Here is a 27,411-nt window from a genome sequence, read left to right on the forward strand (position 1 = left end):
ACACAAGTATTTCAAATTTGAAAATGTTATGCTAACACGTTAATCCTAGCTGGAAAAATGTCTTGTTCGACATTTCAGTAAGCCAAATTTGAATTGTTTTTAAGGATTTTTTTCAGGGTCTTAATATTTTTTCAACAGCCCAAATATCAATATGATTATCAAATTTAAAGCCTACTTTCGATATCCGCCAGCGAAACATTTTCGGACATCGAAAGTGCGACTATCAGGTACATGATCTACATGGTAATTGAACCGTTCCCCTTCGAGAGCACTGCAGTTTGAATAAATATTACGCAATAATATTAAACCAAATATTTTTTTTTCACATATCTCCCTACGAGCAGAAATCGCAAAAAGCTGGTCGGCCCTTTCCATCCATCGATTGGGCTTAATTCGAACCTGTTCGCCGTCAGCGTCGATGGGAAATATTTGTATGCCGGCGGCATTTGGGACAATTCGGTTCGGATTTTCAATATGGTACGCGGAAAAGTGGTCGCTTCGGCGATTCATCATTTCGGTAAGTTTACTGTGTTGCTCTAGTATGCTTGTAATACTTATGCATATTAATGCCCTTCATTGAGCACTTTTTTACGGTCTATTTTCAACATTCCACCCACCCCTAGATGTGGTGACTTGCATTGCGCTGGACACTTGTGGATCGTATCTGGTGACCGGATCGAAGGACTGTACCTGTGTGATATGGTCAATTAGTAGTGTCAGTTCTGGAGGGGCTTCTACGACGTCCAATCTGCAACCTAACACGGCCGCTTTGAATCAAAATTTGGCCGGCAACGTCGTGGGGAGCGCCAATGTTGTACATTTGACCAACAATCTCACACCAAAACCGGTTCACACACTTTACGGGCATGATGGGCCCGTGTCGTGTGTTGCTATTATGACGGAGCTGGACGTTGTGGTTTCCGGATCGGTGGTAAGTTTACAAAATTGTCCTTAAACCCTAATCTTTTCATCCTATGCGGGTGGTTCATCCCTTATTAGCACCAATCCGACACCAATCGATTTGACACTATAGGAGTATATGCGGTCGATGGTATTGATGGCTGGTTATCCTCAGCCATAAACTCGAATCATGAGTTGGGTTTGGGTTTGGTCTCAATTCAGAGTTTCCAGGTTGTTTTTACAGAAATGAATAGTTGCTTACTTTTTAGTTCTCGAATATTTTAACTCAATTTTCAACTATCAACATTTTCTACACATTTGATTGCAACTGCAGGTTTACGCGCCTTGCGTATGAAAAAACTTCATTACAGTCGATATAGAAAATATGAAATTCCTAAGCATTGTAACGTAGAAAATTTTGGGTTAGAAGCTGAAAATTTTTCATATTACGGTTCAATCACTGCAAACTACAATAAGTATGTGCATATTTTAAATTAATTGCTGCATGTTGTTTTCAAACAAGTAACAATTACAAACCTTTAGATAAAATTAATCGTTACATTCTTGTATATTTGGGCTGAAGTGAGGCCTTTCGGTAGAAGTATTCGTAAGAAACTGTCAATATATCCTTATTAGAAGTTTGGTGGCTTGTAACCAGGGGTGCTATACTTCTCAAAACAGCACAATGTGTTCTGGCAGCACAAAAAGCAATCTTTCTAAAACTGCGCGTACTGCGATAGAAATTCTGCTGTTCGCTTTTTTACGGCGCACCGATAATTGAATTTTCTGACATGTTTCACACAGGAAAATTTGAAGAGGTAGTATATCAGACACAACCGCAAGGTTGACGTAGAATTACGGTAAAAACTTGATTTGTTATTTATTATACAAATTTGTCGAATTTGAATAACTTCGACTTAAGCGATAGAGCCAAGCCCTAGTAGAACTTGCAAGTGTTTAGTTCAAAAGTTGCTGAACAACTAATCGAATTCGCCTAAATTTTTATTTTATATGCCGAAAAGATCTTAGCGCACGCAAAATGAAGGTAAAGTTCAAAGCATAATAACGAAAAAGGGTGGATCACACGTGCGAGTATCGACGAACAAAAGCTTGCTTTGATCCATTGGGTTTTCATCCGGATCAATAGAAAGTACACTGCCGGCCAAAAGTTTGTAGATCACCCCTTGTAGAACATGAAAATATACTTATCAAAACACATTCATTAAATTTGGAGCAATTGATTGCCATGTACTTCAAATTATCAAAATAGCTATACTTACACTGATTGGATAAACATTCGACACATTTCGTGTTCTGTTGAAATGTTCGTTTTTTTAACAAAATCTTCTTTTCATGGAAGAAACGTTGAGTATAGGAAATTGTATGCCTTTAGATAGAGAAGATTTCCCAGAAACTATTCACATAAAACGACGGAAATATGATTCTAAACTCTTTTAATTAAGAGGGTACAGTCCTGAGAAGGACTGGTTTTAATTTTTATGACTTTTTGCCTAGAAATTTGCGTGGTGGCCTTTTGCCGTACCACCCTCCTAAGTTACTTTCACTGGAGCAGATTTGCTGGTTGAAAACCTTCTAGATGGAAGTAATGGTCGCTTCAAAATCTTGAATCGGGGGATTACAAGTCAAAATCCTAGAAATAGCGTCATACATGGTAACGACGCAGCACCTTAAGCCGCGCCAGCAACTTAGCAAATTTCCCATGCATTCTCCACCCACTCGTCGTGAAGAATAGCGCGCTATGGATAGCAAACGGCAAAATTGTTCGCACATACGCAGCACCGACAAAGCAAACAGTAGCGCTCACAACATTTTTGGTCGCTTCAACCGATCACACGGGAGAATGCCTAAAAACCAAATGAAACCGGGACGGTGCAATCCTTGCACTTTTATAACCTCGGATCTAGTGCAGTTTGGGTAGACGGACGGGTTTTTTTTCGCTCGGGTGTTTTGCGCACAAATTTGTATAAGCGCTTTATTAGTATTGGTGTACCAACACATTGCTGACCCAAAATGATGTACGGAAAAGATGTCTGTGATAGAGGCGTTTTTCGTGACGCGAGATCAGTTCGCGAATTTCAATTTGCCCCCCTATAGTGTTGCCGTAAGACGTAATTCTACGTCAAAAAACTGCAACTACATCTCTTGATTCTACTAATCAATTGTTTGCAGTTCTTGGCTCTCCAATTGTTTTCGTACACCAATGAGCTCAAATTTCCGAAAAATCTTCGATTGGGCGACACTGAGGCATATTTGTCGGGTTGTGGTTCTTATGGATACAAATGGGATCGAATGGGTGTTCACGACGAATTGTGTTGTTTTGCATAATACGATGACGCTTTATCTGGCTTTATCTGGCATTGTCCATCTGCATGATGTTTGTGTAGAAACGGCATCAAAATTTTCTTCAAACTTTCATTCTGGTACACACCTTGATTGATGGCTTAGAAATTCCTCTCTCGGAAATTACGATGTACAGCATCACTTTCTGTTCAAACTTAAAGGGGGAACACAAAATTATTGCGGCACCGAAAATGTCATGCAAATTTTTTTATCATGTTTAAAATAAAACCAAAATTTTAGGGTAGTCTTATATACATATATTCAATTCAAAAATCAAAAGAAAAGTTAATCGAAGGAGCCTGTACCGTCTCGATTTCCTTCGGAAATCGAAGCTGAAACAAGACGACAAAACTCTCAAAAACCAACAGCCACTGATTTTAATCAGGACTGAATCCCACTTCGTGCTAAAGGAAAGTGAAAATTTTATTAGCAAAATTGCGTAACTCAACTTAACAGCACTTAAGCGCCAACAACTAAAAAAAGTTGATGTGCTGAAGTCTCTTAAAACCCGGACTTTCTTCCCAGGGGTGGGCTTCCAAAGAAAACTAACCAAAATGGTGTTGGCGAAATGAGGAAAGTTTGTGTAGGTTCACGAACTTAGTCGCCGCACAATATCCGTAGTTCTCCGCAGCACAAAATGACCAAACACAATGCTTAAAAAGAGGTTCACAAAGGTAACTAAAATGCAAACTTATCGATAAAATCCGTCCTTGCACCTGCACATAAGCTACCGCCAGAGAACTTCCCGGGCTGGGTTTGGATGCCAAAACGTATAGGCCGTTAACTCCCGAGATCGTCGTTGACTCGATTCCCAACTTGCGCGGCACGTACTACTACGGCGAATTTACGGGGGAAAATACTTGAAGGCAGTAGGATAATAACCGCCTTACTCCGGTTTACTCAAAATGCAGCTTATTTTACAAAAACCGACCGAACAACTCCAGGATCAAAATGCTAAGCCCTCCAGGTCTTCTTTTTGGTCTCCAAGAAAACTCCATTTTCTATCCTCCCATAGAAAAGCCACCTTTGGTAGCTCGTGATGACTGTCAGAATAACGATAAGTTATTCCGTAGTCCTTATGGGTGGAATTTCCATTTTACCGAAATTTCACATTTCAGCACACAAAGATCCACTCCCAATAAGACTGACATGATACCTGTTCAAATTATGCATTGGAGGTACTACGGATATTACCATTTTGCCTACTACGGGCCGTTACAAGCCTTGAGTGTAAAATTGAACGCATTTTAGCTTGATACCCTCCATCAAAGTCTTCACAGTGTCATCTGGTACCAGTTTCTCAGTTTTTTTTCCATTTTACTAACATGTCTTTCTCGTCTTTGATTGTCTTATGCTCTTCTAAAGTTTCCGCTGCACCGGGCGCAGCTCCGATTTGTAGATTACTGTGCCCTTTGGCACTAAAGGCTCACTCCTCAGTCCGCAAGAGCAGATGGCCTGCCAAACGAGATATTTCGAACAAACTTAGACATTTTATTATTCTTAAATTTGTTGTCCACATCGAACTTGCTCTTGCCGGTGAAAAACTCCGACCCCGGAATTTGCTTAATATCGGCATTTATACACTCAGAAAAATACTGCGGTCAGTCAAGCAATCAGAGATTTCCTCTGGTAGCCTGATGTTAGTTTTTCACACTTATGACGCGAATGAATTCTGAGATGAACACTAACTTCAATGAGCGTTTTTTGCCTTTCATAAGAGGATCTTAAGGAAACAGGAAAGTCACGTATAATGATAAAAATTCAAGTTATTTGTTGTTTACTATTTATTTTTCGTAAAATTCATTTGAAATAATATCATGCATGCACTATGATCACTATCAGCAGCAAAACGACATCCGGTTCCAATGAAGCTTTTTGCCGCATCCGGTTCTTAGGCCTTACGTTTTTTTTCCGGTCAGTATACTGAAACCAAAAATGTATTTTAAGTTCGCAAATATACTCAACGTTAGCAAAAATAGAAACTTCAACTCAAACTTACCATTTAGAAGACTAATGTGTCTTCAAATACCGGTGGTAAAGGGTTTTCCTTGTAGGGTTGATGAGGAGTAAAAACACTTCTTTACAGGTTGACAGACAAATCAAAAGAGAATGTATTATTCCTATAAATTACATAGTTAGGTCCCTGCCATGATGCCTCTAGATATGGTGGTCTTTCTTTGGCAAAAAGTAGACGAGGGTTGCATGCGGAGGAGGAGCCGAAATTTGACAGCTGGCTGTTCGGCTGGCTGCTGGCTGGCTGGGATGCCAGGTGCTCTGATTTTTTGTAAAACACGAAGTTTTGCCAATCACCAAGATATTGCTTAGACAAAGATTTCGCCTTGATTTTTGCAAATATAATTCATAGAATCGAAACAAAATCTTCCGGCTGAGCTCCGGGCTGGTAAGCAAAGCTGGAAGAAGTTGGACCTATAAACGACGGTGCCAGCTTTGTCGGTAGCGGTGAGTAACATTAATTTTGCATTACTTATGACAAATTTATGCTTATTCAACACTTTTTTCTTTCAAGAGCTATCTAGAAGCAGCAGAAAGTCATCGAATCGGATGGTAACATGGCGAGGCGTTACATTCCATCGTCCGAGAAGCGCCCTCCTGCAGGAACATCCGATCTTCATCGAGATGAAAAAGCTGCTTCAGGAGGACCCCCTTCTGTTGCCATCGCTGCTCCAGAAGATCCAATCGAGTAATCCGGATCTGATGGGTAGCATTTGGGAAAATCACATGAAGTTTTTGGCACTTTTAAATGATGGGACCGATGAGGCGCCTGAGCAGCATGACGATAAGTCCGATGAGTTGGTTGGGGAATCGGTTCGATCCACTGCAGACTGTTGATTGTCCGGAATGGATTGAGCCCCTGAAGGATTCTGCAGGTGATACTGTCCAATTGCTAGTCATCCTCAAGTGCAGCAAAGCTCCAGCTCAGCGCTGCTCGTGGGTGGTGGTGAAGGTAGATTAACTGAACATGTTAATATTGAAAAAGGCTTAAGCAGTATTTACATGATGCAACAGTTATTTGAAAAAAAAAATTTCGAACCATAAAATAGTTTATCATTTAATCATGAAAATTATCAATAGCAGAATTTATAGCATTCCTTTAGCAGAACCGATTTACTTTTATTTTCATCCAACACTTTTCGATTGGAGGGAAACAAAATAGCTCTTTGGATAAGGTAACAAGAATAAGGAACAAGCAACATCCGGTTTAGGGTTTTGGTTGTTTGTTCCACCCTTTAAGATCCTTTCTATCATAACGGTCAATGAAAAGTTTTTCTTTTTCGGAACATACGGATAGACCGAACTGCATTGTAATTTTATTATAAAAAAGTGTTTAGAATACAAGTTAATTCATTGAATATACTCATATCATTGCTTTTTTCCGCAAAACTCAATTTAAATATAATAAAATAAACTAAACCCCAGTACGGTTTTGAATCTTTTGATCTTTCGTTTACGATTGGCTTGTGCACATACACACACACACACGTTTACGATTGGCTTGTGCACAACACCTGGCATCCCTGGACCCCTTTTTTCGTAAACACTACAGCCAGCTGTCAAAACTTTTTTCAATATGGCGGAATAGCGATTTGGCATATGAGATCACCATACTAGAGCCATCATGGTCCCTGCCTTGTGTCGTTTCCTTAGGAATCGATTTAGAGAGAAAATCTCTCTTTTACTCGAAAGGGTTTTGCCCATTTTACCGAACATCGAAAACACGCTTAATGTGAATACTATAACTTCTTTTCCCTTTCAGAACTGACTTACTGTAATGTAGTGTATTAAAAGTTTACAACTCGCAAAATACTAATTCAATCATAGAAACAAAACTCAAAACTTAGTTCAATACAATAATTCAATTTCAACTGATCTGAATTCATTCACTTCAAGTGTTAATAATACAAATATTCTTCTTTGCGCCTTTTCTTCGATATCCGATTTGATCTTCGTAAGGTTTCTCCTTGTTCTGCTGATAAAACTTCAATTTCTCCATCTTCCACGTGAAAACCAACGATGCTCTGCTGATCTGCTTCCCCAAAAATATATGAATCAGCGGCAAAACCGTAAAATTCTGCTTCGGATTCCGATGAAAAACCGTTTTCCTCCTCTTCGCTTCGCCTTCTTTTCCTGATAAAAGATTCTTGTGGTTCCGGCAAAAGTTCGCATTCATCGCGACAAACAAAATGTATATTTGCTTTTCGATGAGGAATGGACACCAGCTTCAACTGACGCCTGTGCGCAGGAATTATCCGTCCTCCTAGCAGCACCTTGAAAATAGTCGTAGAAATTCGTTTGAGAAATTTTGCTAAAACCCATTTTCGAATACATTTATTATTGTTATTCAAGTAATAAATTATATCTCCTTCTTTCAGATTCTCTATATCATCTTTTGATTCAAGATTAATAGGCTTGTCTACCCATAAATCCTTCCTTGTATGCTTTGGAAGCATATTTCGTTCATCATATGATTCTGTTAAATGAGCTTTAAAGTTTCGTTTAGGATTTATCAAATCAATTAAACCTTTAGGCCTATATGAAAGCAATTTCTCTGCAGGATACTTGTTATCCGTTCCTACACAAGTGTTCCTGTAATTGAACAAAAACAATGCAATCTGCTCATCCGTGTCTAGTTTTTTTACATTTTGATCCAAAAGAAATTTTTTCAAAACATCCTTTACTAAACGTACTATTCGCTCAGCCTGGCCGTTGCTCTCGGGATGATAAGGTGGACTCTTCAATACTAGAACACCTTGTTGTTTAAAAAAAATTAACAAAATTTTCCGAATTGAATGGAGGCCCGCCATCTGTTACCAGAACATCTGGCAATCCAAATCTAGCAAAAATGTTGATAAAAACTTTTATTACTTTCCTGTTATCTGTCCCATATTTCATGTATTCCAATTCGATCCATTTAGTATAACTGTCTACGATGACTAAATATGTTTTCTTTTCTAAATAAAAGAAATCAGCATGAATCCTACTGAATGGCTTTTTTGTAGGAATCCTACTGGAATAACCTGCTGGCTTAGATATTGCATTCATTTCAGTACATATTTTACAAGATTTCACATAATCCTCCACATCCTTGTTCATTCCAAATCAATAAACTGTTTTCCTAGCAAGTTGTTTTAGTTTTGTTATTCCTGAATGATTTGTATGGAGCATCTTCAAAATTGCGGGTTGCATTTTAGATGGAATAATTACCCGATCTTGAAAAAGCAAACAACCTTCAATCTCCTCCAATTCTTGATGAGCAGAATAAACATCTTTAACCTTCCAAAGCCGTTCGCTAAATATCCGTTTCCTGGAATTATGCGTTGTAATTTGATGTCGTTCTCCTGGCTGTAAATGTTAACCGATTTTGATGATATTATATTCATTGTGTAGGTAATTTATTTTAATTACTCATCATTTCAAAATAAAGTCGATATGTATTACCAGGATTTCAGAAACTGGTACAGAAAGTTAAAAGTCCGAAAAATCAATTTTATTTTAAAAAAACTCATAACTTCTGACAGCTTTTCTGTATTTAATTATTTCATTGATGTTTGAAATTGTCAAGCATCCATCTATCCGACAATGTATAAATATGTTGGGGTCCAATGAAAGTTTTTACCGCTATGACAGATCTTCCGGTAGAAAAAAGTCTTACTTTAAAAAAACGACATCCAGTTTTTGCTTTGCTTAGCTGTATTTCATTTATCAATGAACCGATTTTAAAAACTCAAATTTTAGTTTTTTGGCGTTAATTTGATCATTATTTTCATAGAACATGCTTGGTCTGTCAAAACTACCAGTTCATCAGTATATTGGAATGATGATTAAGATGTTTGAAATGTGCGCTTCGGGTCATATTGACCCGAACGGCTTTGGAGGGTTAAATTCCCTACTAATTCTTTCTGGCCATCCTTTGGTGTTATATTCTAAAATTTTGGAAGTAAAATTATCCAATTTTGTTTCAGCAGCAATCTCTTTATAATTTAATGGAAATTCCATTGTAAAATTCAAACTCTTGATATAATCTCTGTCTAATTCCCTTGGAACCGGCTGATCTAAAGGATATCTAGAGCAAAAATCCGCGTTACCCATCCGAGTTGATTGCCTGTAAAAAAATATCATAATCATAAATTGAAAGCTCTAAAAGGTATCTCTGCAGCCTCGTCACCGAAATTGCATTTTTTCCATGTTTCCCAAAAATTCCAATTAAAGGCTTGTGATCTGTAAAAATTGTAAATTGTTTACCATATAAAAATTTATGAAATTTCTTAATTGTTGTTACTATTGCCAAAGCCTCTAAATGTAAAATAGGATAATTCTTCTGGGCAGAGTTTAAAGAATACGAAGTGAACGCTATAGGTTTTTCTACTCCATTAATCAGATGAGCTATTACACCTCCCAAACCATACGAACTAGCATCTGTTACCACCACCACAGGCTTATCCGGGTCAAAATATTTTAAAACAGTTGGTTTCAACAAATAACTTTTGCAATCACTAAAAACTTTTTCACAATTGCTAGTCCAATCAAATTTTGTATTCTTTTTAAGTAAAGCATATAAATAATGAAGACGTGAAGATAAATTTGGAATAAATTTAGCATAAAATGTTATTAAACCTAAAAATGCCTTCAACTCTGTAACATTTTTAGGAGATTTAGCTTCCTGAATTGTTTTCACCTTATCCGGACAAGGTAGCAAACCATGGTCCGTAATACGTGTCCCAAATAAGGTAACTCTTTTACAAAAAATTTGCATTTCTTAATGTTCACTTTAATGTTAGTTTTAGCAAGTTTCTCTAAAACTGAATAAAGTTTATTTTTACAAGAAACTAAATCTTTACCCGCTATCAAAACATCATCTAAATAACAGCAAACTCCTTCAAGACCATGAAGAATTTTTTCCATTATTCTTTGGAAAATTGCAGCACTTGATGCTGCACCTTTAGGTAACCTGTTGTAGGAATAGAGTCCCTTTATAGTATTAATAATCATAAATTTTCTAGATTTTTCAGAAAGGAGAAACTGCGTATATGCCCCAGCCAAGTCTAAAGAACAAAAAAATTTGGAACCCGCTAATTTAGAAAAAATATCCTGTGCTAAAGGAAGTGGGTAAGTGTTTGGGACAATCACCTTATTGATTGACACCTTACAGTCAATCACAAGTCTGATGCTTTGATCCTTCTTTATGACCACTACCACAGGTGAGGCCCATTCACTCACCTCAATTGGTGTAATAATATTGTCATTCTCAAGTTCCTGCAGATGTTTCAATACTTTTTCCCGCAAACGTAAAGGAGCTTCATAAGCCCTCTTAAAAATCGGAGTATTGTCACGCAACACCAAATCTCCTTCAAAACCAACAATGGGTTTAGACCTATCCCTGTCGAAAACGCTTGGAAACTTACTCGTGACATCCCGGATTAACTCCTGCTCTCCTAGAAAATTGACGCTTTCCTCTGGAACTGTTGACCTAATAAAAGAATTCCTCCAACCAGCACAGAAAACATCCAACCATGTCCTGCCCATTAGAGGTACGAACTCGTTGCCACATTGTAGCACAACCATGTGTACTAAAGCTCTCATTCCATTCAGCTGCGCATTTACACTAAATTTACCCAAAACGTTCAACCTCTTTCCATCAATCACGACCAGTCTTTTGTTACAATTGACCAACTCAAAATTTCTAAATGCTCTTTTGAAAAACTCTTCTGATATAACACTTTCTGCTGATCCTGAATCTATTTCCATAGTGAAAGTACGGTTGTTGATTACCACCTCAACATAACAAGGCTCATTAATTTTTTTTAATAGAAGAAATCATTAAACAAGATTCTTCCTCTGTATCAGAATCAGAATTCATGTCAAGTTTCAAACGTTTGAATAAAGCTGATGTGGACACGTTATCTTTTGGAGAATCAACAAACCTCACTGCAGATTGCTGACGAGGTCGATATTGCCTGGGGCTTTGATTGTAACGCTTACGTAAATAACAGTAATCGCGAGTATGTCCCTTCTTTTCGCAATATGAGCAAACATACACACGTTTGTACGACTTCTTTCTTTCCCTACTGTTATTTCTGCTGCTAAATCTTGGTGACCTATCTCTACTATCGCTTCTACTGCGAGGTCTAAAATTTGATCTCATTGGCAATTTTTCTTCTCGTCTGCCTAAACGTGCTATAACACCACCACGAGCATCTTCCCCGTTCAATCTTCGCGATTTTTCCATAGCCAACTCACTACTCAACAACATTTTCTCCGCTTTAGCTGCAGTTAAGTTGTCCTCATTAAACATCCGACTTTGTAATTGCTTATCATAAGCTCCTATGACCAACAAATCCCGGATGAATCGTTCCTTCAACGTACCAAAATTACATTCCTCAGCCGCTAATTTAACAGCTAAAATAAAATCAATTGCTTTCTCGTCATGACGTTGCCTCCTAGTCCAAAACTCATTACTAACAATGACCTCGGAGTCGGTTTTGTCGTAATATTTCTTCAAAGCTTCAATTATATCTCTATAAGCTAGTTCTTTCACATCCCTTCCCGGGAAAAGCATCTTTACTCTGGAATAAACTTCCGTGCCACATACTGCCAAAAACGATGTCTTGTATTTGGCCTCAGCATAGTTGTTATGGATAAATAACCATTCCAATTGTTCAATGTATTGGCCAAAAGAAATAGATCCCGGAATAAATTGTTCAGTCGTCGTCGAAAGTGCCATACTTTCGTTTTAAATAAATGAATCAAAAATTAAAATAATGGAAAATAAAAAATATAATAAACAAAGTACACACAAAAAAACGTTCACAAAAAAATAAAAAGAAAAAAAAAATAAAAAAAATATTAAAACAAATTTACTTAAAAAAAATAAATAATTAAATGGTCAATATTTTTTAAAATCTGCATAAATCATCACACAACACAAAATCACATACCTGTTACTCCAATCTTTGGTTCCAAAAGCGGTTCTTTTGCTGAATAAACGAGCGGCCAATAAAAATCACGATGCCAACTAAAGCTACCAACAGCAAGATCAATTTTAGTAGAAATCCTCTCAAAATTGCACACCAACTTTAAAACTCCACGGCAGCCAAAAAAAATCTTCGCAAAAAACAGCAGATATCTCAATAAAATACAACAACAACTGGTAACCCTACAGAAAAAAAATCGAATTCACCCTGAATTCACACTAATATTTTGCCTCCGTTTCACTTTAGCTCAAAAGTTTGTCACTATTCAGTTTTTTTCTTTTTACTTTAACGATAATGCAACAAAAGTAACAAATTTTTTATCATTCGCCAATAACGTAGTTCTTGATTCTTGCCAAAAGAAATCTTTTTCCGAAAAAAAAAATCACGCTTCTTTTCACAAAATGGAGGTCGAATAAAATTCCCACATAAAACACATGGATTTCGGGCAACTTCAAAATGGCGCTTTCATAAAGCAAATCACCTCCTCGTGTCACTGTGAAATGCAATTTTCGTTCACTGTTGAATTTTACTCGTGCGTGAAAATAAGATTTACAAATCAACTATATGCGAACAAGAATGTGCACGCTTTTATCGAAAAAAAAAAACTAAATTTTCCCTCGTCGTCACTTAATGTGTCTTCAAATACCGGTGGTAAAGGGTTTTCCTTGTAGGGTTGATGAGGAGTAAAAACACTTCTTTACAGGTTGGCAGACAAATCAAAAGAGAATGTATTATTCCTATAAATTACATAGTTAGGTCCCTGCCTTGTGTCGTTTCCTTAGGAATCGATTTAGAGAGAAAATCTGTCTTTTACTCGAAAGGGTTTTGCCCATTTTACCGAACATCGAAAACACGCTTAATCCCATTCTCGTCGCCATTATTATAACCATGAAAAAGTTAAAATAATTGGACAATATAGGATGTTCGGATGCAAGTCTTAAAAAAGACATGTTGTCTGGTCAACAGTCTAGAAAGAACTCATTTATGTCTCTTTTAAAACACAATACCTAATATCCCTTTTTACTCTAGGATAGGCATATCTATATATATAAAAATGAATTTCTGTCTGTCTGTCTGTCTGTCAGTCTGTCTGTCTGTCTGTCTGTCTGTTCCCTATAGACTCGGAAACTACTGAACCGATTTGCGTGAAACTTGGCAGGTGGGGGTATTGGAGGCAGGGGAAGGTTCCTATTATGGTTTGAGACCCCTCCCTCTCTCATGAAGGGAGGGAGGGGCCTCCCAAACAATAGACAATTTTTTGCATAAGTCGAGAACCCATCAAGCAAATGGTATCAAATTTGGCATGGGGTGATATTTGGGAACGAGGAATATTTCTATGAATATTTGTTACCCCTCCCTCTTCTCAGTGGGATGATAAGAAGGGGGGAGGGGGGCTACCTTACATTTTTTCATATAACTCGAAAACTAATCAAGCTAATGGAACAAAATTTGGCATAGGAGGGTAGTGGAATGCGAAAAATGGTTCTATGATTATTTCAAACTCCTCCTTCCTTCCATTGGAGATACAGGAAGAAGGAGGGGGGGGGGGGGGGCTTTAACCACTTTTTTATTGCATAGCTTGAAAACTATTCGAGCAAATGAAACCAAATTTGGCTAGAAAGGGTATATGGGTACGATAAACAGTTCTATGAATATTTGGTACTCCTCCCTCCTTCCAGTGAGGATATAGAAAGGGGGGGAGGGTGCTCCTTTACAATTTTTAGCAAAACTGGATAAATAATCAAGCAAATGGCACCTAATTTGACGTGGGAAGGTATATGATTACGATAAATGTTTCTATGATATTTTGAGAACCTTTCGTCCTTCAAGTCGGAAAATCTTAAGGGGGGAGGGTCCTCTCATATAATTTTTACATCCCTCGGGAACTTACTAAGCATATGGAATGAAATTTGGGTTGAGAGGGTATTTGAGCACAGGGAAGGTTTATGTGAATATTTGGTACTACTGCCTCCTTCCAGTGGGGTGATATGAAGGAGAGGGGGAGGGGGGGGGGCTCCTTTACAATTATTCGCATTACTCGAGAACTAATCAAGCAAATGGAAACAACTTTGGCATGGGAAAGCTTTGGCATGAATACGTAAAATGGTTATTAGCTTATTTGAGACTTCTTTCTCCTTCAATTGAGAATGCAGTTAGGGAAGACGGAAGCTCATATATGTATGATTGTTTTGCATAAACCAAAAACTTATCTAACAAATGGAACAATCATTCAATTTAGCAACTGGGGAAGAATTTGGCATAGGAGTGTATTTGAATACACGGAATGTTCAATCTTGATCCTGTTCTTCCAGGTAGGGGATAGGTAGGAAGAGCGGCTCCGATACAAATTTTATAGCATAACTCGACAATACTTATAAATCAATCGAAACCAAATTTGGCATGAGAGGGTATTCGAGCTCAAGATATGTTTTTTCCGGTAGTTTAGCATCACTACCACAAATCAGTGGAACGATATAGAGGGAAAAGAGGGCATTGATAAAATTTGTTTAATATTTCTAAAACTTATCGAGAAAATAGAATTAAATTATCATGGGAGCAAATTTGTGTACAAGCAATGTTTCTTCGATGCTTTGAAAACCCCTTCTCTTGCCAGAGGGGAGATATACAGTAGGGAGAGGGACACCAATTTTTTGAATAACTCGAGAACTTACCGAGAATGGGGCCATATATGACGTGGGATCGTATTTGTATACAAGAAGTGTTTTTCTGATGTTATGAGACCCACCTTCTTTCAATTAGGGATATAGGAATGGGGGTAATTCGTATGATAATTCGAGAACGAATAGGTGAAATAAATGTCCCATGATGTTATTTTGTTACTGAAAATGCTCACATGATAGTTTGACAAAGTTTCATATTTATAAAAAAAAAATATTTTGGCATAAGTTATAAACTTTTTAAGCAAAGAAATTCAGAGTCATAAAAAGGATTAAAACACGGATTTAAAAAAATAATTAAGATTTCAAAATAAAAAATTTGCAAATTCATTTTGAAAAAAAAATTTAATGATATTGAAATTGAACTCAAAATTTTGTGCAAATAAATAACAAGTTAAATAACTAGGTACCACAAGTTTCAAAAATTTTTGAAAGTGTAGCAAAGCACACCGGGTCAGCTAGTACACGATAAATATATGTATGCATATTTGGGTGGCTACTACAAAGACCACAATCACATTTAACTATGCATTTAGGAAAAAATGTAACTTAACAATAAATTCTTCGGCTGACGATGAAAAGAATTGAAGGAACTTCTTGAGCTCAGATGACCTGTAGCGACGGAAGACTCGGATGAACGATTTCCTTTGGGGTCGTTTGGCTTGACCCTTCAACCAGAAGACGTCCCACGTGGCGAACGGGACTCTTTGGTAGTTTTCCGGTGGCGGAGACGACAGAATTCTAAAACAGAATTCTATCTACTTTTGATAGAAACAATTTTTTCAAACGCACTTTTTCAAGCTTTAAAACGAAATTAATCGATTACCTATATGAATGAATTCATTTATATTTTCAAAGCTTAAGTAATCTAGTACCTTATCAGTGCTAGTACAATAATCAATCTGTATACTTTTATTTAGAAGTATGAGTCGAAAGAAAAATACTGGGGAGTACTGTTGTTTTCTCTGTTTTGATCTGCCTGCATGCTTTAAAAGCTGCTATTGGATTTTCGGATCCTTCATTTCAGTAGGTACTTCTAGTATTTCTTCTCAAATCCTGATAATCCTATTCCAATTCATTCTAATTTCAATGCATCAGGTAGGGGAACATGCCCTATTATGCGCCACCTAAGCGAATCGCTGATTTTCTATGTATTCCACTTACAAATTGTGTTAAAAATGGTTGCAATCGTTGAAGAAAATTGTTTTCTACAAATGCCTTTGATTTTTTATTACTCAAATTGCTACAGTTGCTTCAAAAACTTGATTTTTAAAAACCTTATTCAAAGCCACAGAACAAAACTGTCTTGCAAATACGCGCCGCCGTGTATTCAATACGCGCCTAGCAGCCGAACACACCCGAAAGCAGCCGAAGACCGAAAACACACCAATACTTACAGACACTTTGACTGAAAAGAAAATCAAAATGGACTAATCAAAATTTAAAAAAAAAGAAAAGTAGATTTTTTGGGCTGAATTAACGCTCAAAATATTGTTTTAGACTTTTTGTTCATTTTCAATGAAAATTGGCCTTTTTGAAAAATTAATGCTATTTTCAGCCTACTACGATTGGCGCGTTATAACGAGCGCATAGGCCGTGATAAAACATACCCATAAAAAGCATACCATAGCGAGTTCGGTATAATTTTTTAGCATTAAATCGTAGTTAAGATTCTCCTCTATTGATGTGTCAGGAAATATTGTCTTATTCGTTTTTCTCTGCTTGGTGACACCTTATTGAAAGTGTTTTAAAATTTAGATCGAAATGAAGAAAAACCTAAATTGTGAAATTATCACGACACAGGAGCATTTTAAGGAAAAATTCATACTTGCCATGACCAATCACAGCATTTAGAACAAATTGGTAATATTTTGCAGGCTTAAAATACTTCAGATTCATCAAAACAAGGGTGGCGCGTATTAGCCACATGGGGCGTTATATGAACTTTTCCCCTAATGCATCAGGTTCGGAGCCTTCATTTCAGTAGGTACTTCTAGTATTGACCCATTCCAAGCACCCCTCAACTGGAGAACCGATTTTTATTTTTCATTATCCAAAAATAAATTACATAGCGTTAGAAAGGTTATTTCTTGAGTGTCATTTTCCATTAAAAGATTTTCAGCTACCTTTTTTTAGAATTGAGTATGTTAACGTTGAAATTTAAAATTTTAGTATGAAATTAAAATGATTTTTGCAAATATTCTTTATTTATAACATAACTTTGTCAAAAATCTAGCTCTGTCAAAAAAACTATTGCAAAATGATGTTAGGAATGCCACATTTTAAGCATGATATAAGATAAATAACAGTCACTGCAGGTTTACGCTCTAGAATCGTAAATGAAGGTATCTATTTTTAAGCGTTGTGACGTCACGAAAATTCTACTGTTTTTAAATTTATGATTTACTGAAATTTCACATATTGTCGAAAATTGGAGGTCTCTTCAAACTTTTTGAGTGGAATTTAATGCAATTTTTAGATTGAAAATCGGTTTAGCAGGTTGTGAGTTGCACCCGGGTAAAGATTGCGTTGTGACGTCACAAAAATTTATTTACTTTTTTTCGAAAACGTTCAAAACTTTTTACTTCAACACTATTTCTTCAATACAAGTTCAACACAACAATGTGTTTCAATAAACGAATTCTATAATCAAGTTTTTAAAGAAACTAATTTTTTTTGCATTAACTTAGTTGTTTTTAAACATTTCTAATAAAACATATAAAACAGCGCTTAAAAACGCTTGATTCAAGAATGAACAAACTATCAAACAAATGAAATCCTCATCGATTTTGTAAAAGAATATTTGTGAATCATAAAGCAGATAGTTATCTGTGATTTGAATAGAAATCTTGTTAAAGATCAAGTTCTTCATATATCTATGTTAGAATGAAAAACACCGCTAGTAGCTTCTATTTCTTTCTGGCATTATGTTTGTTCAGTCCGCAGAGCGGTCTGAAGTAAAGACGCGACGAGAAGAAAGAGAGCGGGGAGTAACAACATCAGCCAATCAGCGAGCAGCGCGCGAGGAGCCTAGATTATAAAAAGCGCGGTCCCGTCGGTCGCGCAAGTTCAGTTAATTTTCAACCGCCAACACGAGAGCATCCCGAGAGAGAGCAGCGAGAGAGAACCAGCCGGAGAGCAAAAAGCAGCCACCAGGAAAATAGCTGCTCACATCATCGTCGTCGTGCTCGGACGGAGCCGATAGCATCGCGAGAGCAAAACGGTGTTCGCTCATCCAGAGGGTTCGAGAAATTTCGAGTGTAAATGAATGAATGTATAAATACAGTAAATAGAGAAATATGAAGTGCTAGTGAAAGTGTTTTTCTTCGTGCTCGCTGCTCCAGTTCCTTGCTTCCGGTTCTCTGTTGCCACACCCCAAAGGGCTCTTTTCAGAGCCACTACGAAAGAGTTTGTTTACTGTGGCAACCACCGATTAGTTTGGCATTCCAGGCAGCCTGTCTACCGACCTGCCTCCACTGGTTTGGCAACCACAGGGGTTGTCAAGTGAGGCCCAATCCCACAAGAGGAGCGGGCAGCCAGTGGTTGTTTTTCTTGCCACCCACCGTGATACAGTCCACCCTCTCCATATGGTCCTTCGAGCCGGATGTAGAAGCCGGTACCTTCTGACGGAATACCTCCGTCAAATTTAGTGAGAGTGGATCGGAGCCAAGCAGTGGCGAGTGGAGCGAAGGGAAGCATAGTACGAGAAGGAAAATGGCAACAAAAATGGCAGAGAAGAAGAACCCGAGTCAAACGAGTACGAACAAGGTACTTGAATTGCTGATCTACACCCGTGGCTTGGCACAACGCAATGTGCAGCGAGTGCAAACCATCCTGAAGAAGGCAGAAGAGGACAAAGCTGAGCTAAACCCAGTTCAGCTACGAGTATACCAGCGGAGTGTGGACCGATCTAAGGCAGAATTCATCAGGCTGCAGTGCGAGATCATCGGCCTGTCATCACCAATCGAACGAGAGCGGCAGGACGAAATTTACCTCACCTTTTTGGTCCTTCACGAGGAAGCGTCGGTGGCAATCGAGAGTTGGTTAGACAAAGCGAAACAACAACCATGAATTAAAGTTTATCACCGGTACTTTTTATACGGTTTTTTCTTATTGACTTTTTTCGGTGAGTGAAACAACTTTTTTAAATTTAACGTAACGTTTCGGGTTACTTTTCTTCACCCATCATCAGACGTCTAAAAATATTTACTTTTATTAAAAACTTTAAACTTTTAAAATTAAATTACATTTATCAAAATTACAATACTGCACATCACTTACAAAAAATAAAGCAGCACAATTTTATTCTGTTCGGCTGCTTGTCGGTTTGTTTACTGTCTCTCCTCTCAGTTTGGCTATGAGACCGTTGTAGGTAGCTAGTTTTCCTACTTCGGTTTGTTGATTCGATGTTCGCTCCTTTCCTCTTACTTGGATGTGTACACTCAGGCAAATTCTTATTATAATTTTCATAAGATGCATCTTATGAACCGCTTTTTAGTGTGCAAAATAATGTTTCATAAGAGTCTTATGAAATTCTTTCAATTTTCATACGATGTTCTTATGAAAAGTAGAAGAAACGGCTTTGTGAAAAAAAATAATGAACACATTCATTCATGGAATCAGTTTTTTTTTCATCATCTAACAGTACGAAGCAATCGCCAGTTCATAGTTATTCTAGTTTCCCTTCAATTTTAAATGTTATTGTTATCTCCGGAATGGTAAGTTCGATTTGATGTGTTTGGTGAGATCGTTTAATATTAGTAAACTAATATACATTATTTGTTTACTTTTCAGCAAGCTGATCGGCAAAAAACGAAAGGTCGAAGATTAAGATGCGGCAAAAATAAATTTGATGGAGCCGTCTGTTGATGCGCTGCTGATGGTGACCATGAATGATTCAATTTAAAAAAAAAATTTGGCAAACAATAAAGTGAATGTTTTCAGCATGAAAAATCTAGAATTTTTCTTATTAGAAAGTGATTTACTGTTTCCATAAGAATCTCTTATGAAAAGCAACAACCTCTCATTGAAGTAGGCGTTCATCTTCAGAATTCATTCGCGTCATAAGACAATCTTATGAATTTCATTAATTTTTCTTATGGCGCCACTTCATAAGAGAATCTTATGGCATACATAATAGTATTTTTCTGAGTGTAGGGTTTCGGCAGCTTCTCTGGTTTCCCGAACTCTCAAATTCCGCTCGAGTACTCCTGGTTTCTTGAAGTCGAAACAGTGTTGCGCTTCTATTGCGTGTTGCGCTAATCCCGATTTTGGTTCGTTTTTTGCGATTAATTTTTCGTGTTCCTGTAATCTTTTTCCAAGCATTCTACCTGTTTGGCCAATGTACACTAGGTCTTGGCAGTCCTTGCATGGTATGGAATAGACCACATTTCGTTGTTCTTCTTTTGGAATAGGGTCTTTCATTTTAGTGAAAACTTCGTGTTTAATTTTCTCTTTCGGTTTTGTGGCTAGTGTCATATCATGTTTCACTAGTATTTTTTGCAGTTTTTCACTTAAACAGGGTACATATGGTGTTGAAACATATCTCTTGAAACCATTTTCTTTGTTGTTTTGTAATGTGTTGTAGTGTTTATGTACTCTATCTTTGATGATTGATTCAGTATAATATGTCGGGTAATTGTTTTTCTTTAATATGTTTTTCACTTTTTCAATCATCTGTGGTCTATTCGTCGCATCTGTTAATTTTATAGCGCGATCGGTTAGAGCAATAACTGTATTACGTTTGTGAGTGTATGGACTTTCTGATTCGAAATCCAAATATCGGCCACAATTTTGTTTTGGAAGCCAAGTTTTTTGTATTTTTTCATTATTTCTTGTTAGTTGAATATCAAGAAATTTTATTTTTCTATCACTTTCCAGTTCGATCGTGAATTGGAGCTTGTTATGGAAATCGTTAAAAGTTTCTTGAATGAGTGATCAAATTCCAGTGATTCAAGAAACTTTTAACGATTTCCATAACAAGCTCCAATTCACGATCGAACTGGAAAGTGATAGAAAAATAAAATTTCTTGATATTCAACTAACAAGAAATAATGAAAAAATACAAAAAACTTGGCTTCCAAAACAAAATTGTGGCCGATATTTGGATTTCGAATCAGAAAGTCCATACACTCACAAACGTAATACAGTTATTGCTCTAACCGATCGCGCTATAAAATTAACAGATGCGACGAATAGACCACAGATGATTGAAAAAGTGAAAAACATATTAAAGAAAAACAATTACCCGACATATTTTACTGAATCAATCATCAAAGATAGAGTACATAAACACTACAACACATTACAAAACAACAAAGAAAATGGTTTTAAGAGATATGTTTCAACACCATATGTACCCTGTTTAAGTGAAAAACTGCAAAAAATACTAGTGAAACATGATATGACACTAGCCACAAAACCGAAAGAGAAAATTAAACACGAAGTTTTCACTAAAATGAGAGACCCTATTCCAAAAGAAGAACAACGAAATGTGGTCTATTCCATACCATGCAAGGACTGCCAAGACCTAGTGTACATTGGCCAAACAGGTAGAATGCTTGGAAAAAGATTACAGGAACACGAAAAATTAATCGCAAAAAACGAACCAAAATCGGGATTAGCGCAACACGCAATAGAAGCGCAACACTGTTTCGACTTCAAGAAACCAGGAGTACTCGAGCGGAATTTGAGAGTTCGGGAAACCAGAGAAGCTGCCGAAACCCTACACATCCAAGTAAGAGGAAAGGAGCGAACATCGAATCAACAAACCGAAGTAGGAAAACTAGCTACCTACAACGGTCTCATAGCCAAACTGAGAGGAGAGACAGTAAACAAACCGACAAGCAGCCGAACAGAATAAAATTGTGCTGCTTTATTTTTTGTAAGTGATGTGCAGTATTGTAATTTTGATAAATGTAATTTAATTTTAAAAGTTTAAAGTTTTTAATAAAAGTAAATATTTTTAGACGTCTGATGATGGGTGAAGAAAAGTAACCCGAAACGTTACGTTAAATTTAAAAAAGTTGTTTCACTCACCGAAAAAAGTCAATAAGAAAAAACCGTAGAAACAACAACCAGCTCTGCAGCCACAGACAGCGAGCGGTCAGCAACCGTCCGTCATCATCGAGGTTGCGAATTTTTCACCGAGGCATTACAACGAGAGCAATCAACCCGAGGAAGCGGGACCAGATCCATCAGTATCGCCAGCCCAGTTCCAAGAATCAGCGAGTGAACCAGTGAGCAGCGGCGTGTCCCCAAACGCGGCGAATTCCGACGGCCGAATTTCGAGAAACATCTTTTCTGGCGCGGAGTATGTTCAGTCCACCCAGCGGACTGAAGAACCGGAGAAACAGCGAGAGGGGAGAAAATCCGATGCGCGACGCCCGAGTAGCGAGCGCTATAAAAACAAGCGGTCGCGCTCCAGTCGGGTGAGTTTTGATCCAACCGTCGAGCGAGCAACATCATCCCGGGAGAATCGAGAGCGGCTCAAGAAGAGAGCCAGCCAGCAGTGGGCTGCATCAAGGCCACCTGAAGAGTGCAGCAGCAGACGTTGCTCGTCGTGTACAAGGAAAAACAAGTGAAAAGTGTCTAATGTAAATAGTCTTCAAGAGAAAATAAATGTATCAACGCCAGCAGTAAATCGAGTTCTCATTTGCTTCGCTCCTGCTCTCGCTCCGATTCCACAACCAATCGGCTCTTTTCAGAGCCTACTTCGAAAGAGTTTTGGATCTCAGTCAACTAGGCGACCGAGATCCCCCCGAGCCTTGGCCCCCAGGCAGCGTTCTGACAACCTGCCTCCACTGGTGGGACAATCATGTGTGGTTGTCCCTTTGAGGTCCAATCCCACGAGGGGGGCGGACAAATGTGCCACACCAGTGGTAGTTTTGCCAAGCGCTCACACCAAGCATACAGTCCACACGCAACATATGGTCCTTCGAACCGGATGAAGGAACGAGTTCCTACCGACGGAATACGTCCGTCACCTGAGTGAATCGGGAAGCAAGGTGCTGTTAGCGGAGCACGGAGAAAAATGTGTGAAAATTGCAAAGAAAAAAGTGAAATTTGACAAAGAACTATAAGACTGAAAGTTAGTGAAAGATTCAAGTGAGATAAAAATAAAATCAAAGGACTATCAGTGAAGTGAAAATCAAAAGGTGATCCAAAATGCCACCAAAAAGAACTCCGGTAAAAAATAGCCCGGATTCAGCGAGAGAAGACGACAACCTGGAAGTACTGAAGTACAACCGGGAAAAGGAGCAACGAAATGTCAGGAGAGTGCAAGGCATCCTGATCCAAGCGGAAGAGGAACATGTTGAACTAACCTCAGCCCAGCTTAAAGTCTACCAACGAAGCATCGAATGTTCCAAAGCGGAGTTCAACAAACATCACAACGATATCATCGCCCAATCTTCACCAGCCGAGCGTGACAAACAGGAGGACGTTTACTTCGCCTTTATGGACCTTTACGAAGAAGTGTCCATGGTGGTCGAGAGTTGGCTCGAAAAATTATCGCCAGCTCTACAGTCGCAGCCGCAGCCCATCAGCAGTCAGCCTCCCATGATCATCCAACCTTCCCTACCCAGAGCCATACCGACGTTCGACGGGAGGTATGAACAATGGGAGAAATTTAAGGTTATGTTCCGGGATGTGGTCGACAGAACCAACGAACCAGACCGCATCAAGCTGTACCACCTAGAGAAGGCCCTTGTTGGAGACGCCGCCGGGTTGATAGATGCCAAAACTATCACCGACGGCAATTACGGTCGAGCTTGGCAACTTTTGGACGAACGATACTCCGACCAACGAAGGATGGTTGACCGGCATCTGGCAGGCCTGCTAGGTGTGAAGAAGCTAGGCAACGAATCGTTCAGCGAGTTGAGGGCCCTGGTGGAGACATTCGATGGACATGTTGACAACCTGAAGTTCCTGGGCCATGGTTTCGCCGATGTAGCCGAGTACATGGTGGTGTTCCTGATGTCTCGTGCTTTGGATGACGAGACAAAGAAGCTGTGGGAGTCGACCATCAGAAAAGGTGAGCTGCCAACGTACGAGGACACCATTCGCTTTCTCAAGGAGAGGGTGTCTGTCCTGGAAAGATGCCAAACGTCTACTGATGATAGTCAGCACAAGTATCACCAATCATCCAAGTTCTACCCACCAAGGCATTCGAGAATCAACACGCTCTCTTCCCAAGCCCGAAAGCAGCCGCACTGTGACTTCTGCGGCAAAGATCACCTTAACTTCGAGTGTCCCCAGTTCAACGAAATGTCGGTCAGCCAAAGGATAAGTAAGGTGAAGGAGAAGAACCTCTGCTTCAACTGCCTCAGACGTAGACATCGAGTGGGTGTTTGTTCTTCTCCTAAGACCTGTTTTCAATGCCAAAGGAGACATCACTCATTGCTGCACCAGGAGGAAATGAGACATCCAGCGTTCCCTGTGTCGACGCGAACATCACAGATCCAGGTTCCGGTTTCAGCAAGCAGGCCATCGACTAACGGTGCGTCCCCAAATGCCGCCCATTCCCACGTGCCAACGAAGTCGACGCATCAAGTGTTCCTGTTCACCGCACTGATCAACGTGATGGATAAGGATCAGCAGCCGCATCCGTGCAGGGCACTTTTAGACTGCGGATCGCAAGCGAGTTTCATCACGCAGTCATTGGCCGACGCTCTGAGGATCCCAACAACTGAGGTGAGTGTTTCTGTTACTGGTATTGGTAGTGCTAAGTCCACAATTAAGAAAATGGGTACCGTCCAAGTCAACTCCAGATACAATAGCTTTACGTTGTCGCTATCCTGCCTTGTGTCGCCAAAAATTACTGGTTTACTTCCTTCGTCCACAACTAATATCGAATCTTGGGAAATACCTTTGGGCATCCAACTCGCAGATCCTTCCTTCCATCAGATGAGTACGATTGATATGCTTATTGGAATGGATCATTTTTATGACATTCTCAAACCAGGCTATTTGAAGTTATCCGACAATCTTCCCGCATTGCACGATTCTCATTTTGGTTGGCTGGTAGGAGGAAATTACTGTGAGGGTCTTCAAACTGGAGCAGTCTTGCGTTCATTTACCGTTAGTTCAGATCCTGTTGAGAAGCTTGATCAAAGGTATTGGGAAGTTGAGAGCACTACCCCTGAGAAAGTTCTGTCCACCAAAGTTGATGAGTGTGAGCGACATTTCCTAGCCATCCATCGTCCAGAAATCCAAGAATACAACAATCTTCATGATCCCGAAGCCCTCACTCCTGCACCGATCATGATAGGACGTCCCCTTTGTGCAGTACCAGAGCAAACGTACCAGAAAATTCCAGCTAACCGTTTGTCTCGCTGGCATGTTCAACAGCTTCGAGAGCATTTTTGGAGCAAGCGGTCGAAACAGTATTTGATGGAAGTTAAAATTCGAAGAAAATGGACGCAGAAACGAGTGAAAGTAAAACCTGAGTTTATTGTCGTTCAGATAAAAGAAAACGTTCCTCTCCAGCATTGGAAGTAAGGTCGGGTTGTGACAGTGTACCCTGGAGTAGACGGCTTGGAAAGAGTTGTGGACGTTAAACCAAAATCTGGAACCTACAAGAGGCCCATTCACAAATTAGCACCATTACCAATAATAGACAACCTCGAACAACATGTCATACAGAGCGAACTTTCTGGCGGGGAGAATGTTCAGTCCGCAGAGCGGTCTGAAGTAAAGACGCGACGAGAAGAAAGAGAGCGGGGAGTAACAACATCAGCCAATCAGCGAGCAGCGCGCGAGGAGCCTAGATTATAAAAAGCGCGGTCCCGTCGGTCGCGCAAGTTCAGTTAATTTTCAACCGCCAACACGAGAGCATCCCGAGAGAGAGCAGCGAGAGAGAACCAGCCGGAGAGCAAAAAGCAGCCACCAGGAAAATAGCTGCTCACATCATCGTCGTCGTGCTCGGACGGAGCCGATAGCATCGCGAGAGCAAAACGGTGTTCGCTCATCCAGAGGGTTCGAGAAATTTCGAGTGTAAATGAATGAATGTATAAATACAGTAAATAGAGAAATATGAAGTGCTAGTGAAAGTGTTTTTCTTCGTGCTCGCTGCTCCAGTTCCTTGCTTCCGGTTCTCTGTTGCCACACCCCAAAGGGCTCTTTTCAGAGCCACTACGAAAGAGTTTGTTTACTGTGGCAACCACCGATTAGTTTGGCATTCCAGGCAGCCTGTCTACCGACCTGCCTCCACTGGTTTGGCAACCACAGGGGTTGTCAAGTGAGGCCCAATCCCACAAGAGGAGCGGGCAGCCAGTGGTTGTTTTTCTTGCCACCCACCGTGATACAGTCCACCCTCTCCAATGTTCAAACAAAATAAGTTCCATGAAATAAATGTAATGAGATTCAAAAATTTTTGATCATGGTAAACTTAGTAGATTCACTTTTTTTTATTAAAAAATTTATAAGATTTGCATAGAAAATTATTTAATAAAATTTATAAAATTATTTATTAAAAAACTGCCCTTATTGAAATTTCCACCTCATAGAATGTCACTAGAAAATCCAAAACGAACCCCGTGTTCACATAAAATTTCACAAAAGAGACTTTGAACTGAATTACAAAATTAAATAAATTCAACTATGTACAAGGTCTCTTGCAAAATTTGGGTCAGATTATTCTAAGGGAAGGGGTTGCGCAACGCACCTGAAGTTTGTATGGAATTATGTAGATTTTTTTTTATAAGACATACACCGTCTTAGCCGATTTAGGCATTACAGACTGAATAAATGACGTGGACAACTTAAGATTAACATTTAAACACCCAGTACCGAGATGGGAATCGAACCCATGCCATCAGTGGACCAGCGATTACCGTCACACCACGCTAACCACTCGACCACCGAGGACGTATTTTGTTCGGCATGATGAAAAAAAACCCGTTTCCGTCAATAATTTTGGTCTTTATCAACCAATTTTCTATTAATTTGAGTATTTCAAAGCTTTGATTATGACAATATTTCATCTGGGGAGGCGTTTCGATTAGAGTTATCATAAAACAGCTATAACGTTCAAAATTAGCGTCGATTAACGATCCTTCAGGTATTTTTTGTATTTGACCCATCAGAAGTTAATTTTTGAAACTCAAAAACCTTTTTAACTTAACCAGTGTCGCAATGGGATCTTGAGATAAACTATTCGTCATAATGAAAGTTTTGTGAATGACTATAATTAAAACAAATCAGCCGATAGGGACTTCAGAAATTGGTGCATAACTTGGTTTTCATGTCCTTCAAAATCCAATTTCTCATAATTCCATACAAATTTTAGGCTCATTGTGCCCTCTATTTCCGTGGGAAAATCCCCAAATTTAGCACTGGACTTTATGTTAGGCCTAGGATCTATTTAAACTTGCAACTTATAAGATTTTCATTAGATGGCTGATTTAGGCACTCTAGTGTCGATGAACTTTCTTTGAAAAAATCGAAGGCTTTGAAATTATCATTTATTTTTCCTTTCCTTT

At 38.8% G+C, this 27,411-nt stretch overlaps 1 protein-coding gene across 4 annotated transcripts in view; it reads left to right on the plus strand.

The window, feature by feature from the left end:
• Window positions 1–27,411, plus strand: part of LOC129756095 (neurobeachin-like protein 1) — a 260,283-nt gene that overhangs the window by 225,637 nt on the left and 7,235 nt on the right. For all 4 annotated transcript variants that reach the window (XM_055752849.1, XM_055752851.1, XM_055752850.1 and 1 more), the window contains 2 exons: window positions 345–517; window positions 624–931. In XM_055752849.1, coding sequence (XP_055608824.1) covers window positions 345–517; window positions 624–931 — 481 coding nt within the window. The remainder of the gene's footprint in view (window positions 1–344; window positions 518–623; window positions 932–27,411) is intronic.

Source organism: Uranotaenia lowii, chromosome 3 (assembly GCF_029784155.1).
Source record: "Uranotaenia lowii strain MFRU-FL chromosome 3, ASM2978415v1, whole genome shotgun sequence".
Classification (NCBI taxonomy): domain Eukaryota; kingdom Metazoa; phylum Arthropoda; class Insecta; order Diptera; family Culicidae; genus Uranotaenia; species Uranotaenia lowii.